Source organism: Nyctereutes procyonoides, unplaced genomic scaffold (genome assembly GCF_905146905.1).
Source record: "Nyctereutes procyonoides isolate TBG_1078 unplaced genomic scaffold, NYPRO_anot_genome, whole genome shotgun sequence".
NCBI lineage: Eukaryota > Metazoa > Chordata > Mammalia > Carnivora > Canidae > Nyctereutes > Nyctereutes procyonoides.
Genome location: NW_026575135.1, coordinates 71,310,143 through 71,328,811, shown reverse-complemented (window position 1 = coordinate 71,328,811; position 18,669 = coordinate 71,310,143). Strand labels below are relative to the sequence as shown.

The 18,669-nt window shown below is 45.3% G+C and overlaps 1 protein-coding gene across 5 annotated transcripts in view; it reads right to left on the bottom strand.

Annotated features, from left to right (window-relative positions):
• RUFY1 (RUN and FYVE domain containing 1) overlaps window positions 1-18,669 on the bottom strand; it is a 61,155-nt gene that overhangs the window by 21,695 nt on the left and 20,791 nt on the right. For all 5 annotated transcript variants that reach the window (XM_055302787.1, XM_055302786.1, XM_055302788.1 and 2 more), the window contains exons 6-11: window positions 15,815-15,876; window positions 12,625-12,690; window positions 9,716-9,785; window positions 7,270-7,371; window positions 5,728-5,844; window positions 4,010-4,177 (exon numbers count right to left, since the gene is read on the bottom strand). In XM_055302787.1, coding sequence (XP_055158762.1) covers window positions 4,010-4,177; window positions 5,728-5,844; window positions 7,270-7,371; window positions 9,716-9,785; window positions 12,625-12,690; window positions 15,815-15,876 — 585 coding nt within the window. The remainder of the gene's footprint in view (window positions 1-4,009; window positions 4,178-5,727; window positions 5,845-7,269; window positions 7,372-9,715; window positions 9,786-12,624; window positions 12,691-15,814; window positions 15,877-18,669) is intronic.

Below are 18,669 nucleotides of genomic sequence, written 5' to 3'. Positions count from 1 at the left end.
CACCTGGGTGGCTCAAGCAATTGAGCATCTGCCTTTGGCTCAGGGCATGATCGTGGGGTTCGGGATTGAGTCCCACATCAGGCTCCCTGTGAGGAGCCTGTTTCTCCCTTTGCCTATGTCTCTGCCTCTCTGTGTCTCTCATGAATAAATAAAATCTTTAAAAACAGAAATATTATATGATCCAGTAATTTCATTGGAGAAAACACAAGTTCAAAAAGATATCTGCACCACTACATTCGCTACAGCATTATTTTACAAAGGACAAGATGTGGAAGCAGTCCAAGTGTCCATCGACTGATGAATGGATAAAGAAGAAGTGGTCCATATATAAAATGGAATATTAGTCTTTGAAAAGAATGAGACCTGGACAGCCCGGGTGGCTCAGTGGTGTGGTTTAGTGCCACCTTCACCCCCAGGGCCTGATCCTGAAGACCTGGAATTGAGTCCCACGTTGGGCTCCCTGCATGAAGCCTGCTTCTCCCTCTGCCTGTGTCTCTGCCTCTCATGAATAAATAAATAAATAAAATCTTAAAAAAAAAAAAAAAAAAAAGAAAAAGAAAAGAATGAGACCTTGTCATTTGCAACAACATGGATAGATCTGGAGGGTATCATGCTAGGTGAAATAAATCAGAAAGTCAAAGACAAAAACTATGATTTTCCTACTATATGTGGAATCTAAAAAACCAAACAAACCAGAAAAAGACTAAAAAATACGGAGAACAAACCAGTTGCTTCTAGAGGGGCAGAAGATGGGAGAGGTAAAATTTCCACTTCCAAATTAAGTAAGTTATAAGGATGGAAAATATAGTGCAGGGAATATAGTCAATAACAATGTAATTGTGTCATATGGTAACAGATGGTGACTGCACTTATTGTGACGAGCACTGTGTAACAGAACTCGATTCACTATGTTGTACGCCTGAAACTAGTGTCAGCTATACTTCAATTCAAAAAAGAAACAAGGACAAGAAACATGACCCAGCAAGAACAGGAAACATGAATGGCTAACAAACATATGAAGGGACGCTAATACTTACTAGGCTGACAAATGCATATAAAACAAGCATGCTCACAATACAGATGTGGCCAGACAGGGCTGGAGGGGACGGTGTGTACTGGTGCAGTCCCCTGGAAAGCAACACAACTGGGCTTCCACAAACCAAGGACACAAAGGAAGTGTTTGTCCGACAGGCACTCCACTTTCTATCTGCTAGAGAGACCCTCCCAAGCCCCCTGGGGGGATGTGTACCCCAGTGTTAGTTTGTGCCAGTGGAGTGGCAGGAACAGAACACTGTCGCAGTGGGAATGGGCAAGAGGCAGTGATGCATATACCAGGACTAACCACTTTGAAGCCCAAACCAGATACACCCAAGATGCATGTAGCTCTGAGGGAAAAAAGATGAGATGAGAGCCATGCACAATACCACCTATATAAATTAAAACGCACATACTCAAAATGATGTGTGTTTTAGAATGACAAATACCCATACAAAAATAAACATTGTGGAATATGGGCCCAAAAGGACAAGGATGAGAGTAGGCATGAGGATAAAATAAAACGGGAAGTGTTTTATTATAGCGTACCCTGACCTGAGGGACAATATCAAATCCCCTGCCTGAAACCCAGCCGTACAAGAGGGAAGGTGGGGGGTGTGCTGCTGCCCCAGGAAATGTACTGCACGCAGCACTGACTCAGCAGTCCAGGGCTCGGAGCGTCCAAGCAGCTGTGACAAGCCCAAGAGCCGGTGACCGTTGTTAATTATGGCAGACAATTAGCAAAAGTGTCACTTGCCCAAACCTGGAATTCACACCAAGTGTGCGGGGGCTGCAGTGGCTGTAGAGAGCCAGAGAGCTGGTCTGGGTGGCAGGGCAAACAGTCTGGACAGGGGCCATGAGTGAAGGGTTTGCAGAGAGGTGGGACAGGAGCAGAGTCCAAGGGCAGGGGCATGACAGGTTAGCAAAGCCACCTGCTTCTGTGCCCTGAAGTGAGTGAGAGAAACCACAAAGTGAACACTGAAGGTCCCAGGACACCCTGCAGTAGAGATCCGAGGTACAGGAAAGGAAAGCACCCGTTGGCCTATTGTTGCAGATCACTGGCCGCTGATAGGAGGGAGGGAAGGACTAATGGAGTGAAGCAGTGAGGCAGGTACACGGGACAATGACCTGCTCACTGACACCCAGATGAGGGGAAACAGACGGAGACAATGACTCAGGGGACTGCACTGCAAAGAAACCATGAGTGGGGCCTGAAGACATCCTGTGACTGTTTGATCCTTAAGACAACCGCAGGCCAGCAGATAGACACTGCCGTGCAGCCAGCCACTGGGAAGGCCGCACTCCCTGAGAGCCCACTTCCAATGGGCCATGGAGATGGTGGACCTCTCAGGGGCCAGAGGTGGGCTGACTAGTTCTTCAGCCGACAGAGGAAGGGGAGCCAGATGTGCCAACAAATGGAGCCCCCGGTACCCTGGGCAGCCTTCACGGTTCCTCCCCAGCCGACCCAAAGATGGCCACAGCTGGCTGGGGTCTGCCCTGCATGTCTCTCATTTCCCTTTGCAAACAGGCACCTGGCAGTCCTGTTTCAGCTCTACTGTCTGATGCTGGGTGGGATGGGTTAACATGAGGAAAATGGTTCATCTTGTGGTTCGAACACAGGCCTCCCAGGCTCTATGGGGAGTGCTGCCTGTCACCCAGGGGCTGTGGATGGTGAGGATTCTGGGACTGGATGGGACTTCCAGGAGCTCAGTGGGGCTGATGGTGGTAATGACAACCAGGTCTCCCAGCCCTGATGCTACCCCCTTTCTGGCTGGCAGCCCAGACATGGCAGCCTCATGGCCCCCTCATAGCCACGCCTGGCCATGCTACCTCGCCCTTGGCTGTGCAATTGAACGGAATGATGTGTCCAACTTCTCTGCTGTTGTCTGGGAGGAAATCCTGGCTCTGGATTTTTGCTCTTCTTTCCCCTTCGGGTGGCAAGAATGGCACCCACTAGAGTGGCCTGGACAGCTGGAGCTGCCACGAACCGGGGTCCCTGCATAGCTATGAGGAACAAGACTGCTGGTCTGGAATGCTCTCTACTTTAGGGTCTGCTAAGTTATTACAGTGGTATGGTTTCCCCTGACGTGCATTTAATATTAAGTTTACAGACTGGCCCAAAGCAGAAGAAAACACAGATTAAAACAGAGAGTGTGTCAGGAGGGAACACAGTGAAACTGTTTCCCATTTTCTCCCTATGCTTTAATTTCCATGGCTGCTATTATTATAATGTCAGTTATATAACAGTTTAAAAAAGGCAGGGCAAAAGAACACGTGTGTCTGCCCTCACGCCTTCTCTCACACAGATGCAGGAGAGTCAGAGCACAGCTAGGGAGGAGGAAGTGGGTCAGTCTGAACATTAAAAACAGAAAAGAGAACTTCAGAACAAGAAAGAAGTTTGGAGAAGGACAGAGGATGATTCCAGGGACTGCCGTAGCTTCTGGGCAAGGAAGCTCTGCCACCTCAGATGCTACTTTCAAGCTGTGGCATGATCCCTTGGAGATGACAGGAGAGGCGACCTGCCAGCGGCGAGGCTGGAGACCCAGCTAGATGAACATCACGGCAAAGCCTGAGAAGGCAATACTAACTTCTAGGGCGCCTCATTCCGCTTCTCCATCTCCTCGGGGCAGACAAATGATAGAGACAGCAAAGGGAAAGACAGGACAGGTTCAACTTTGGATTCAGAAGACACTGTTCCGTTTTCAGGCCTATGTATTAGCTGTGCCAGTCCGGGCACTTGACACAGTCACTGGGTTTGACCCTGTCCTTAGGCCCCCCACCCTGTTACAAACTTTTCTTGGGGACCACTGGGAGGCTCAAATAACTAAGCGCAGGAAGGTGCGACAGGGCCTAGGGACCAGGCCTCGCAGAGGTGTCCTCCTCTCTCCTGCAGAAAGAATGGGGATGGACGTAAAGGCAGCATGCAACAAGCAGCAGAAAGCCAGCCTGCGGTACGGACACGCAGCCCACTCACCTGAACTTTGTGGAACATCTGTAAATTAATGGCTTTGACTTCTTCCAGCTGCTGGCGGAGGGCAACCAGGGTGTCCTGTTTCTCGTGGGTGTCCTTCTCTAGCAGCTTCATGGCAATTTCCATTTCTGTCTTCATTCCAATCTGTAACTCCAGTTCTTTTTCCAGTTCCTTCAGAGCATATTAATAAGGCAAGTGTTATTGAAGTAGACAGAGAGATATGTTTTTCTAAGGTGTCTCTTGGGCAGGGCCAGAAATACAAACCCCAAGTCAGAAGAGGTTAGGGAGATCTAGGAGAGTCTGTCTGGAACAGAACTGGATTAAATTTTTCCCTTTTTCTCATTTTATAGTGACTGGCTCCGTAGCAGTCAATAGAAAGCTGGCAGGGACACCTGGGTGGATTAGTGGTTGAGCATTCGCCTTTGGCTCAGGTTGTGATCCCGGGATCAAGTCCCACACTGGGCTCCCTGCATGGAGCCTGCTTCTCCCTCTGCCTCTGTCTCTGCCTCTCTCTCTGTCTGTCTCTCACGAATAAATAAAAATAAAATCTTACCAAAAAAAAAAGAAAAAAAAAAAGAAAGAAAAAAAAAGAGGCAAGCTGGCAGGTGGCACTCTGAGACTCGAGTTCTACCAACAATGTTCATTAAACCTGAAGACCAGGATGCACAGTCTCAGAAAATGTCTGCCCAACAATGCAACGCTGCAATGTTGGAGTTTTGGGACTCTGTTGCTAGATTATGGCAATAAGGGTGTGACCATGTTGAACCAGCTCCGTCCTGGGTAATTCAGGACATATGTCTCCACATTCGTGCAATGAAGCAAAGAAACAAAGCATGTCTAAGAGCTGGGTCTAATAAAAAACACTGGCTGGGCGCCTAGCTAGATCAAGGCGCCTGTGAGTCTTGATCTCTGGGTTGTGAGTTCAAGCCCCACGATGGGCGTGGAGCCTACTTGTAAGAACACAAAAAAACAAAACACTGGTCACTGGCATATAGATTGAGTGGAAAGAAACAGACCAGAGGCTGTGACTGAGGGAAGTGTACTGGCAAAGCAATCACGATTCTGATCTCACGATGATCCCTGACAAAGGCTGATAAAATTGGCAAAAATGCAGAACTTCGTGGTAAACTAAGTAAGCCCTTAAAAATATTTTATTTTTAAAGATTTTATCTATTTGAGAGAGAAAGAGTAAGTGAGAGTACAAGTGGCAGAGAGGAAGAAGCAGTCTGCCCATCGAGCAGGGAGCCTGATGTAGGGCTCTATCCCAGGACTCCAGGATCATGACCTGAGCCTAAGGCAGACACTTAACTGAGTGAACCATCCAGGTGCCCCACTCCCAAATTTTTTTTAAAGGGACGATCTGATTCTCCGTAAATATATTTTTTCACCCTTGAAAAAATTTATATAAAAGACTCATTTGTTTTTAAAAAGCAGATCTAGGGATGCCTGGGTGGCTCAGTAGTTGAGTGTCTGCCTTCGGCCCAGGGCGTGATCCTGGAGTCCTGGGTTAGAGTCCCACATCTGGCTCCCTGCATGAAGCCTGCTTCTCTCTCTGCCTGTCTCTGCCTCTCTCTGTCTCTCATGAATAAATAAATAAAATCTTAAAAAAAAAAAAAAAAAAAAAAAGGCAGATCTAAGCAGGTGTGTGAAAAGTACCGACAAAGAACCTGGCGGGCTTCCTGGGGAATTCCTTCTAAAGATGCTCAGTCCTGTACACTCACCAAACGGACTTTCTTCTCCTCTTTCAGCTGCTTCCATACGTCACTATACATTTCATCCAGACCTTGCCGAGTTTGCTTGTATGTCTCCAGCTCAACTTTTGTATCTTGCTTTGTTATCTGTATCAAAAAGAATGCCAAGAGGAATGGTTTGCTTATGGAAGTGAGCTAATTACAAAGAATTTAACTTTTTTTTTAAAGATTTCATTTATGGGATGCCTGGGTGGCTCAGCGGTTGAGCACCTGCCTTTGGCTCAGGGCATGATCCCAGAGTCTTGGGATCGAGTCTCACATCAGGCTCCCTGCAAGGAGCCTGCTTCTCCCTCTGCCTATGTCTCTGCCTCTTTTTCTCTTTGGTCTCTCATGAATAAATAAAATCTTAAACAAAAAAAGGAACAGTTTCTTTTAAAAAAAATAAAGATTTCATTTATTTGAGAGAGAAAGAGAGAAAGTATGCGCACAAGTGGGGGAGAGGCACAGAGGGAGAAGCAGGCTCCCTACCAAGCAGGGAGCCCAATGCAGGACTTGATCCCAGGATCCCAGGACTGGGACCACCCAGGTGTCCTACCTACAAAATATTTTAAAATACACCCTAAGGATGTCTGATTGGCTCAGTCGGTAAAGTTTGTGACTCTTCATCTCAGGGTCATGAGTTCAAAGCCCTAGGTTGGGCATAGAGCCTATTTAAAAGAAGAAAAAAGGAACATTAAAAAATATGCCACAATTTTTAAAGATGTAGGATAATTTCTATTTTTTAAAAAAAGATTTTATTTATTCATGAGAGACACACAGAGAGAGGCAGACACAGGCAGAGGGAAAAGCAGGCTTCCTGCGGGTAGCCTGATGTGGGACTCACACCCAGGACCCCGAGATCATGACCTGAGCCTACTAAGGCAGATGCTCAACCACTGAGCCACCCAGGTGCCCCTGTTTTTTAAGCATAATAGAGAAAGGCTAAAGGCTATTTCAAAAATATCTTTGGGACAGCCCCGGTGGCTCAGCAGTTTAGTGTCGCCTTCAGCCCAGGGTGTGATCCTAGAGACCCACATCGGGCTCCCTGCATGAAGCCTGCTTCTCCCTCTGCCTGTGTCTCTGCCTCTCTCTCTCTGTCTCTCATGAATAAATAAATAAAATCTTAAAAAAATCTTTGAACTCGAAGGATAAAAGCAAGCCAATAGACTTTTGAATAGTTAGGTTTGGAAAATAATTTATATTTAATTTTCTTTAAAGCAGAGTAGTACTTAGTGGGGAAAGGCCTCCATTCAGTGCATCATTCAGCATGGATTTTCACTTATCCGGCATGATCTTTAGCACTGGGTGGATTTCTCTAACAGAGGGAGGCACAAAGAGCTATGGGAGTAGGGGCAGGGGGCCCAGGGCTACAGATGGGCACCAGGGGTGGCATCACAGAGGACCAGCCTGTGAGCAGAGGTTTCAAGTGCAAAGGCCCAGAGGTGAGGAAGTGGTGGTCCAAGTGGCCTGCAGGTGGGGTGAGAGGGCAAAGACGCCCCAAACAAGGATGCCCCAGTGAGGCCAGGATCTCACCTCCACGCTCTTCTCACTTCTTTCACGAATTAACTCATTTTGTTCTCTTAATTGTTGCTGCTCTTCTTGAAGTGAACAAATCCGGTCTGTTGCAGCTGAAAGCTGATAAAGAAAGATTTTATGTTCCTTAACATCAAAACTCATCTTACTGTTCAAATTAAAAGCTGATGTTTGGCATCTTCACAACTGGCGATGGATTTCTGCATTATTTGCTATTTTGTTTTTTATTTTGTTTTGAATAGGAAATACATTCACATTAAAAAAAAATGAGAGCAAACTAGTTAACATGGGCAAAATGTATGGACACAATGATAGGCACTTGCATGTCCAATACTGGAGAGACTGTTTAATTAATGACAGTAGGAGCGTCAAACAGACACGTAGTGAGTAAAATGTTTGCAAAGGATTCAAATGACTTGAGAACATACTCAGGGTATAATATCAACAGGGGTAAAAACGTGGGTCATATAGAATGTTCTCACTTCTAATTAAAAAAATCACCCTATGTTAAAAATGCTTAGGAGAAGTTGGGGATTATATAAACGCCAATGACGACAGTAGCTCTTGCTTAGCAGAAGGATTATGGGCTTTTTTTCCGGAGTCTTCATTCTTTTCAGTTTTCCTAGCTGATAAGCAAAAAGATATTTTATCAGTAAAGGGAGAGTGAAAATCTTCTGGAGGGAGGAATCACAACCAAACCATTGAGGACGGGCGCTCGAAAGTCCTCTTCCTGTCCCCAAAGGAGTCACCCTATTTTCTGGCAAAGTGTGTACAAACAGGATGCCTTACAGACCCGCAAAGGGGGAGGCTCTCAGGAGAGGCGGCCAGAGAGGTGTGACCACACCTGCCTGCCTCTCCTTCTCCAGCTTCTACACACAGCCTGGAGAGAGGGGCAGGCTGGGGAAGGGGCAAGAAGATGAGAACTTGGCCTGTGCTCCTGGCATCACTCAGGGAGGGAGGCCCTGGAGCTCTGAACTCCTTGCTCCTCTTTGTCACCAGCATCTAAGTCCAAGCGGACTCAGGACCCATAACTGGGGTCTTTCAACACAAACTACTGTGCTCAAGTAAGAAACCTGAAGGCTTTAGGAGTTGCTAGCTGCCACAAGGGAAGAGGCAGGCGAAAGCCATATGCTAACTCCTGTTCCCCTCCCTGAAGACTGAGAGAACACACCCTGGAGAGAGGGACGTTTCTCTAAAGCATGTTTTCTCTTCCAACTGTTGGCCTTTGAAGAAAAAAATAACCTGGTTGTCTAGTTTCTAAAGCTAAATGAGACCTTCCTTGAAAGTATGCCACCTCACCAGGGAGAACAAAGAATCAATGTTTGTTCTAAAATCAACTAACTAATGTCTCCACATGCCAAGTGTTGTATTAGGCACATTTATATAACACAGTGTTAACTTTTACAAGGACATTGGAAGGTATGGGTTATCATCCGATCTGGAGATGAGAACCTTGAGGCCCAAAGACCTGCCTACCTAAACTGAGGCCCAGAGGCCCACCCACCCAAAGGAATCTCAGGGCCTCTGATTCTAAGTGTGGTGAAGCTGCTCCCGTGAAGCTCATCTGTGAATGCTTTCTCCTCACACAAATCTGAGCTCCTCTCATTAAAACTCTTCAGGCCTGGCCCCGGAGGGGAGAGAGCAGTCAGTTCAGAGTAAGCCTTCAACTGGGCTCTCCATACAAAGACATGCTCTGTGTTTCTCCTTTGGCCATAACCTGCTTCCACACTGAGGTGGGGGGTCACATCCTGGCCCCTGTCACAGCCCTCTTCCTCCCCAGGGAGACCTGGTGGGGAGGCCCGAGCAGCCAGGGACCGCTACCTGTGGAAAGCCTCAGAAAGGCTGAGCAACCCCCCTCCTGCTAACAGGAGACAAGATGTGTCCACCAAGGAGACTGCCGGGCAGCGGGCAGCAAGCTTTCTTCCTCGGCCTCAGCCCTCCTTCTTCCTGTCCTTTCATTCTCTCTCTTCCTAGTGAGAAAGCAGAGAAAGACCACACTGTGGGGAGACTGGTTGCATGCTCCTGAGAGGCCGAAACACAGAAGGGGTGGGCAAGGGTGACTTTTACCTCATAACAGAGTCTGTGCCTTCTGGGCAGCAGGGGGACAGACTATATCAGAGGAAGGTGGGTAAAGAGGAAGAGAAAAGCACATTCAGCACAGAAGCTGGGCTTTCCCGAGGAGGCCTGGTCTTCCCCGGGTCCCCTGGGAGGTGCTGAAACCTAAGTCACTTAGAACTGGCTTGAGGGAAGCCCTGGACAGGGTGAAACACAGACACCCTGAGGACGCAGCACTCTGAGAACCCATGACCCCCCTGCCCTGTGCCGCTCAACCCAAGCTCAGCAATTCCCACTCCGATCGGCGAGCGGCTCTAGTCCGACACCTCAGTCACACCATTGCTCTTCAGCTTGGGCCATTCTGTTCTATGAACTTCAGTAAGTTACAAACCTCTTCTTGAAGTTTTGAATTTGTCTTTTCCAAGCCATCAATCTTGCTTTGAAGATCCCCAACGGTGCAGCTAGAGAAAGCAACACATTAAGTAACAGTGAGCTTCTAAAGGCCATCTCCCCAGCCTGAGAATGAGGAGGACGGATTCCTAGGTCTCCTGCATGGGATGGATATAGAGCTGAGGATCTCCAACGAACCAAGAGAGGAGAATTCTAAACACGTGTGTGTGTGCGTGTGGACACATTTACTGAAAAGCTCTCAAAGTCTTTCCCCTGAAATATGCTATCCAGGGATGCCTGGGTGGCTCAGGTGGTTAAGTCTCTGCCTTCAGCTCGGGTCATGATCTCAGGGTCTTGGGATGGAGCCCACATCAGGCTCCCCCCACAGTGGGGAGTCTGCTTCTTCCTCTCACTCTGCCCCTCCCCCCACAAAATTAATTATAAATTAATTTTTATTAATTTATAAATTAAATAAATTTAATTTATTCATTAAATAAATAAATCTTTAAAAAATGCTATCCATTTCATTTTTAGCCAACTAGAAAGAAAATAGTTTTTCCCCTCCTAACACAATAGATGGGAACAAAAAAAATGTGCTGGCAGTCATATATCTCAATCAATATCCATAACAAGACATTGGTACTCTGGGGTTGTAGGATTGAAGGTGGTTTTTAAATCTTTTTATACTTTGCCTCGTTTTTCAAATATTCTTTAAGCCATCTGTACTATTTTCCTACTCAAAAACATGTCAAACAAATGTAACCTGATAATAAAAGTAATGGCAACAATAATGAGCAGTAACTTCCTTTTTGGATGACGTGCCAGGCCCTGTTTGTTCTAACCACTTCAAATGCATCAATTCACGTGACCCTCCCCATGATTCCAATTCTGTGAGTAAATCTTATTGCTGCCTATTTCACAGATAAGGAAACAGGAATTTACAGTGGAAAACTCACTCATGTCCATACCCCTCTGTCTGGAGGGGCACAAGAATGTGAACCCAGGTGGTCTGACTCCAGAGCCTATACTTTTAGGTAAAAGGGCTCGACTGCCCCAAACTGGTGCCTTTTGCCAGGGGGGTGGGTAAAGAAAGAAACCTGGTAAGGCTAGTGAATCAAGGTTCAAGCATTGGGGCGGGGGAAATTAAAACACAATGACACAAAATGAAAGAGGAACACAAACAAAAGATATGGAGGGAATAACAAGATTTTTGTTTTTGTTTTTTTTAAAGTAGATGCCACACCCAGTGTGGAGCCCAACCTGGGGCTTGAACTCATGATCCTGAGATCAAGAGTTGGCTGCTGAGGGCAGCCCGTGTGGCTTGGCAGTTAGGCGCCGCCTTCAGCCCAGGGTGTGATTCTGGAGACCCAGGATCGAGTCCCATGTTGGGCTCCCTGCATGGAGCTGCTTCTCCCTCTGCCTGTGTCTCTGCCTCTCTCTCTCTCTCTCTATCTCTCATGAATAAACAAATAAAGTCTTTTTTTTTAATAGACTTTAAATTATCTTTAAAGGTGGCACCCTGATAATTACCAGTTTTAAAAATATACAATTTCAGTTCTATTTCAAATATATAACTTAGAAAATGTCACTAAAATTTATATTTTTCTTAGAAAAATGACCAAAAAAGACATATCTTCAGGAGAAAGAGACCTCGATAAACAAACAACTTAGGAAAAACTGAAAAGCTGGCAAAGCACTGCCTCAATAAATGTTTTGCATTTCATGTTTTCTGTTAAAAAAAATAAATTTTGTTTTTAAAAGTTATCTTTATGCCCAACATGGGGCTCAAACTCATGTTCTTGAGATCAAGAGTCACCTGCTTCCCCTGACTGAGCTGGCTGGGCACCCCCATCTTCATGTTTTCAAGGAGCAAATAATGCCCACAAACCAGAAGCTCTTCTTAATTCATTCTGTGAAGCTGCATAACTCTGACACCATGCCAGAGGGGAAAAACTACAGAACAGTTAGGTCAGTTTACATATTAAAAAAAATGATTACTAAAACTACGATCAAGTAGAGTTTATGCCCATGATACAGAAATGGGTCAGTATGAAAATATCTACTAATCAGATACTTCCCATCAACAAATTAAGGGATAAAAGTCATGATTACACTAATAATGCTAAGGGACCTTTGATAAAATCTGACATCTGTTCCTCAGAAAAACAATCAATGGAGGACCTATCAAGAATCTTTCACAGCAACTGCCAACATCACACCTAAGCAGCTCTCGGAGCAGCCTTCCGCAGGCATGTTCTATGGCATGCTGGCTCCTTTGGCTGTTTGGCTGGCACTTGGGGCCAGGGGAGCAGCTCCCGAGGAGCAGGGCTGATGCCCACAGCACACTCTCTGAGGGGACTCAGAGCTGAAGAAGGCAATGGGTCTCCCAAACACATTTGCCTGAGAATCTCTGCCCACTCCACCAACACTGCCGCTGGCGGCTAGAGTTTCATGAAACACAGCAGCGGCTTTCCAATTAAAATGAAAAATCAAGGCATAGATGTCTGCTACTTGCTCCTGAATTGTCACCAAAGGTCTATCCCGGTGGGTTTTCAGCCCTATTATCCTGCCCCAGGCACCCCAGAGGGATGTGTGTTGATTCCCAGTGGGAAGAGTGCTTCCCGTGGCAGTGACTTCCAACTAGGGGGCTGAGGAGTATAGAGTACAGGTTTAGTCTGGTTGCTTTCTACACTGTCTCTACTTGCAGCAAAGAACCAAAGAATTTCCAAAACTCCTTGGTCAAGAAATCGTATTTCTCCAGTCTGCAACCACGAGCACAGCATGATAACTGTTCCTCTTAGTCTGGAGACAGAGTCTGTTATGAACATACGGCAAGTCACAAATGCTCCCCGAAATAGCACACGGGCATCGAGAATGAACTGTAACGTTGGAAGAAGGAGTGAGTCCTACCTTAAGTGACGGTTAAGTTCTTCCACATAATTTTTCTGATCAAGGACATCAGTAATCCTTTCATGCCTTTTAAAAAGAGCACAAGAAGAGAGAAATTCCTTTTACTCATGGCTAATACTTTATTACCGTCCCCAACATGCCAGTCACCTTGAGGAAGTACCAGTGTCATCAAGAAACCAAGGGACAATCGGACCTCAGCAATAACATCTGCCTGGTCCCCATCCAGGAGTGGATGGAGAGCAAAGTGGGCAAGGTGCTGGTAGGGCGGGCCCAGCAGCTAGGGCCTTGGGGGATGCAGAACCATCAACAGGCCTCCTCCTGCAGACCCCCCCCCCCCAACCCAGCCCAGGAGAAAGCCATCTGGAACACAAGGTGCAAACACCACCACAAGGTGCAAACACCCCTGGTCAGGTGCAAATGGCCCTCCCTTGAGGTGGCAGATGAAGCAGCCTTTGTCATGTTGAATGGAAAGAGGATGGCTCCAAAGAGACCAGAGGCTTTTCAAAACATAAAGCTGACCACTCTGGTTTTTTTTTTTTTTTTTTTTTAAGGCTTTATTTAACATTTTAAAGTTAGGCTCTTTTCCACTCCCAATTTCTGTATGTACACACAGGGGTTCATTCTACACAGGTGCTGGATTATTCAGCATGGTCAATTTTTTTCTGTGTTCTGCCCTTCACGTAGCTCTGCAGGGTAACCCACCTTAGTAGTCTGTTGAGCCTATATGCATAGGATCACAATGACTGTATTATCTATATAGATATGTAATTGAAACATAAAAAATTTATCAGGAATTTCTCAGGTTTGTTTACAAAGATGATACACAGGTGACCCTTAAAAAATGCCAATTCCTGAGCAGTAGAAAGTCTGCATATAACTTTTGATTCCTCAAAAACTTAACTACTAATAGCCTACTATCGACTGGAAGCCTTACCAATTATGTAATCAATTAACATATTTTGCATGTTATGTGTATTATACCACAGCCTTATGATGAAATAAGCCAAAAAAAATGCTATTAAGAAAATCTTAAGTGGATGGGTGCCTGGATGGTACAATCAGATACGTGGCCGACTTGGTTTTGTCTCAGGTCTGATCTTGGATTTTTGAGATGGAGCTCCACAGCAGGCTCCACTTTCAGCATGGAGTCAACCTGAGGTTCTTTCTCTCCCTCTCCTTCTGTCCCTACTCTAAAATAAATAAATAAACCTTAAAAAAAAAAAAAAGAAAATCATAAGGAAAACTCAGTTAATAGTACTGTACTTACTGAAAAAAATCTATGTATAAGTGAGTTTGTGCAGGTTAAACCTGTGTTGTTCAGGAGTCAACTGTATAGGGCAGCCGGGGTGGCTCAGCGGTTTAGCACCACCTTCAGCCCAGGGCGTGATCCTGGAGACCTGGGATCAAGTCCCACATTGGGCTCCCTGCATGGAGCCTGCTTCTCCCTCTGCCTGTGTCTCTGCCTCTCTCTCTCTCTCATGAATAAATAAAATCTTAAAAAAAAAAAAAGAGTCAACTGTATACACTTCTCAGCATCACTCAAGAAAAGCATCACTCTTCTCACTCGATTATACATTGGGGAAATCCCTGTAAGTCTACTATACCCAGTAGGTCAAATTTGTTCTTTTCTGTCTACATAATATATCACAGAATGGAATACTTTGAATGTTCCATAATTCATTCAATTATTCTCTTATTGGTTGATAATGTTTATTTCCATTTCTTTACATTAAGACTATATATGTATCTATTTTTTTAAATTTTTATTTATTTATTTTTTTAAAAATATTTATTTATTTATTGATTTATTGATTTATTGATTTATTTATTTATTTATTTATGATAGTTACACACAGAGAGAGAGAGAGAGAGAGAGAGGCAGAGACACAGGCAGAGGGAGAAGCAGGCTCCATGCACCGGGAGCCCGACATGGGATTCGATCCCGGGTCTCCAGGATCGCGCCCTGGGCCAAAGGCAGGCGCCAAACCGCTGCGCCACCCAGGGATCCCTTAATTTTTATTTTTAAGTAATCTTTTACACCAACGTGGGGCTCGAACTCACACCAGGATCAAGAGTCATATGCTCTACCGACTGAGCCAGCCAGGTGCCCCCAGAATGTATTTTTGCTTAAGGTTCAAGTGGTTGAATCCTCAAACTCAAGACACCTGAAAACATTAATGGGATTCTCACTGCCAGATAAGGCGTGGTGCTAGGGTACCAAGACCATGAGAATCCTTATCAGAAGACATTTAAAAGACAGGTAATAGATGCATGTGGTAAAATATTTAAATACAACCCAAGGACTTACAGGGAAACTCCCTCCCATGCCTGCTTCCCAGCCTCTTCCCCATCAGATAGCCACTGTTGACAGGTCTATATTCTACTCTAGAAAATGTCCATGAGTATGGAAGTACAACATACAAATATAGATATATATTCTTTATCATAACACAAATGATAGCATGTAATACAAATAGCTTGCTTTGTTCACTTTTCTTTTTCCCCAGAATAGCTCCTTTAAAAAGAATGCTCTTGGGGTGTCTGGGTGGCTCAGTTGTTTAAGTGTCTGCCTTTGGCTCAGGTCATGATCCCAGGGTCCTGGGATCGAGCCTCATGCTGGGCTCCCTGCTTATCAGGGAATTTGCTTCTCCCTCTCCCTCTGATCCTTGCTCCCACTTGTGCACTCTCTCTCAAATAAATAAAATCTTTAAAAAAAAAAAAAAAAGCAGAGGCTCTTATTAACAAACATGAGGGAGAGCTACCCAAGACACACCAGGATCAAAGAACAACTCTAAAGGCAACTTATTATGTATATATAATAGTACCACCCTATTTATATTCATTATATATTTATATATGTAAACCATAGGCAAATTATACTGCCAACAAATATATACCTGCAAGGCATTTAGAAAAGCTGTGGGAGGAGACACTAGCAGCCTCCTCTTAGGGAGGAGCCAGCCTGGGATTGAGCTGGGGGGGGGGGGGGCAGTGTAAACGGGGACATTTCACTTGTCCAGTCTATTCGGCAAAGCTCAATCCCTTGCATATGGGAATGCCAATGTATTACCGCTGTAACTCAAAATGCCTGATGAAAATGAAAACGTCAAACAAAACAGAAACAAACGTAGCGTTCTTTGCCAGAATTTCATAAAATGGAAAGAGCAGCAGCCTGCAGTGCAGTACTTACTCTTTGCCACCATCAAGATCCTGCACATCCTTAAGGTAGAGGGAAAAATCAATCACTCCAACCTGGTTGACATAAAATGTACAAGTTTAAATAAAAGAAATTTTCCCTGTTTTCCACAAAACTTACATCTTTAAAATTCAGGCCATTTACATTCCTGTCTCTTTCGTGCAAACATTTAGTTGAGCTACTCAGCTCAACAAAATAGCAACCAACTGAACCAAGAGAAAACCAAGAGAAAAATAACCCAACTACCTTCTAGAAGAAAAACTTATTAAAAACCAGAATTTAGGACAGCCCCGGTGGCGCAGTGGTTTGGCGCCGCCTGCAGCCCGGGGCGTGATCCTGGAGACCCGGGATCGAGTCCCACGTCGGGCTCCCTGCATGGAGCCTGCTTCTCCCTCTGCCTATGTCTCTGCCTCTCTCTTGGTCTGTGTTGCTCATGAATAAGTAAATAAAATCTTTAAAAAAAAAACAAAAACAAAAACAGAATTTAAGGAGGATATTCTGAAATTTCACCCCCTTGTCAGGATTTATTCAACAATCAAGTTGCTGACAAAGATCAGCAAAGTTCTTTGGGTACAAAGTTATTTAAAAAAAAAAGGGGGGATCCCTGGGTGGCTCAGCGGTTTAGTGCCTGCCTTCAGTCCAGGGTGTGATCCTGGAGTCCCGGGATCAAGTCCCACATCGGGCTCCCTGCATGGAGCCTGCTTCTCCCTCTGCCTGTGTCTCTGCCTCTCTATGTCTATCATGAATAAATAAATAAAATCTTAAAAAAAAAAAGATTTTATTTATTTATTCATGAAAGAGAGAGAGGCAAAGACACAGGCAGAGGGAGAAGCAGGCTCCCTGTGGGGAGCCCGACGTGGGACTTGATCCCAGGATCCCGGGATCATGACCTGAGCCAAAGGCAGAGGCTTAACCACTGAGCCACCCAGGTGCTCCTGACAGGCATTATTTAAATTTAAAGAAAAAAGGGGCCGTGTGTGATTCAGTGGTTGAGCCTCTGCCTTTGGCTTAGGGCACAATCTTGGGGTCCTGGAATCAAGCCTAGCATCGGGCTCCCCACTTCACTGGGGAGTCTATTTCTCCCTCTGCTCCACCCCTCAGCAAAAGCACTCACTCTAATAAAACTTAAAAAAGAAAAAAGTAAAAAATACACAGTTGATTTTAAAAATTAGGTTAATTTTTGGATGGAGAAGGACCTTCCAAGAATAATACCTTAGAAGGTATAAAGAAAAAGTCCATTAAATTTGACTGCAGGGGTGCCAGGCTGGCTCGGTCAGTAGAGCATGCAACTCTTCATCTCTCGGTTGTGTGTTCCAGTCTCATGGTTGGGGGTAGAGATTGCATAAAAATAAAATCTTTGAAAAAAACAAATAAATTTGACTGCAAAAAACATTTTTTCCCCCTTGCAGGGAAAACTAACTGAAAGAAAGCAGAAAAAAAAAAATTTTTTTTTGAGAGACAGAGACACAGGCAGAAGGGGAGGCAGGCTGTGTGCAGGGAGCCCGAAGTGGGACTCGATCCCGGGTCTCCAGGATCATGCCCTGGGCTGAAGGTGGTGCTAAACCGCTAAGCCACCCAGGCTGCCCTATAACCAAATTCTGACAGTTATTATCATTAATGTGTAATAAAGGAATGGAACAAAATGGAAGACTCAGAGAAATGGGTGGAATTGGGACGTGGAGTCACAAAAACTGAACCACCAATGGCAAATAAAACATGTAATAAATACCTGACCTACAGAGTTCTTAAAAATGTAAATATGAGGGGCACCTGACTGGTTCAGTTGGTGAACATGTGACTCTTGATTTCAGGGTCATGAGTTCAAGCATGGAGACTACTTTAAAAAAATAAATAGGAGTACCTGGGTGGCTCAGCCAGTTAAGTGACTCTTTTTTTAATTAGTTTTATTTTATTTTATTTATTTTATTTTTTTATTTTTAAAGATTTATTTATTTATTCAGAGAGAAAGAGAGAGAGTGAGGCAGAGACAGACACAGGCAGAGAGAGAAGAAACAGGCTCCATGCAGATCACACCCTGGGCTGCAGGCGGTGCTACACCGCTGCGCCACGGGGGCTGCCCTAATTAGTTTTTTTTTTAATATTTTATTTATTTAAGAGAGAGCAACAGAGAGAGGGAAAGAGCTCAAGAGGGCAGAGGAAGAAGCAGGCTCCCTGTTGAGCAGGGAGCCCAATGCAGAGCTGGATCCCAGGATCCTGAGGTCATGACCTGAGCTGAAGGCAGATGCTTAATCATCTGAGCCATCTAGGTGCCCTGCAACTGACTCTTGATTTTGGTCAGAGTTGCGAGTTCGAGCTCTGTGTCAGGCTCTGTGCTTAGTGGGGAGTCTGCTTGAGATCCTCTCCCTCTGCCTCTCCTCCAGCTTCATGTGCACATGGTCTCTCTCTAAAATAAATAAATAAATCTTTTAAAAAGCCTAAACATGCTTATAACAAAATGTGAATGTGAGATGAGCTGTTTTGCTCTATTAGATTGAAAAAGATCAAGAATGCTCATTGTGGGGACAGCCCCAGTGGTGCAGCGGTTTAGCGCCGCTTGCAGCCCAGGGCGTGATCCTGGAGACCCGGGAGTGAGTCCACGTCGGGCTCCCTGCATGGAGCCTGCTTCTCCTCCACGTGTGTCTCTGCCTCTCTCTTTCGCTTCGTGTCTCTCATGAATAAATAAAATAAAATCTTTGGGCAGCCCCGGTGGCGCAGCGGTTTAGTGCCGCCTGCAGCCCAGGGTGTGATCCTGGAGACCCCGGATCAAGTCCCACATCAGGCTCCTTGCGTGGAGCCTGCTTCTCCCTCTGCCTGTGTCTCTGCCTCTCTCTCTCTGTGTTTCTCATGAA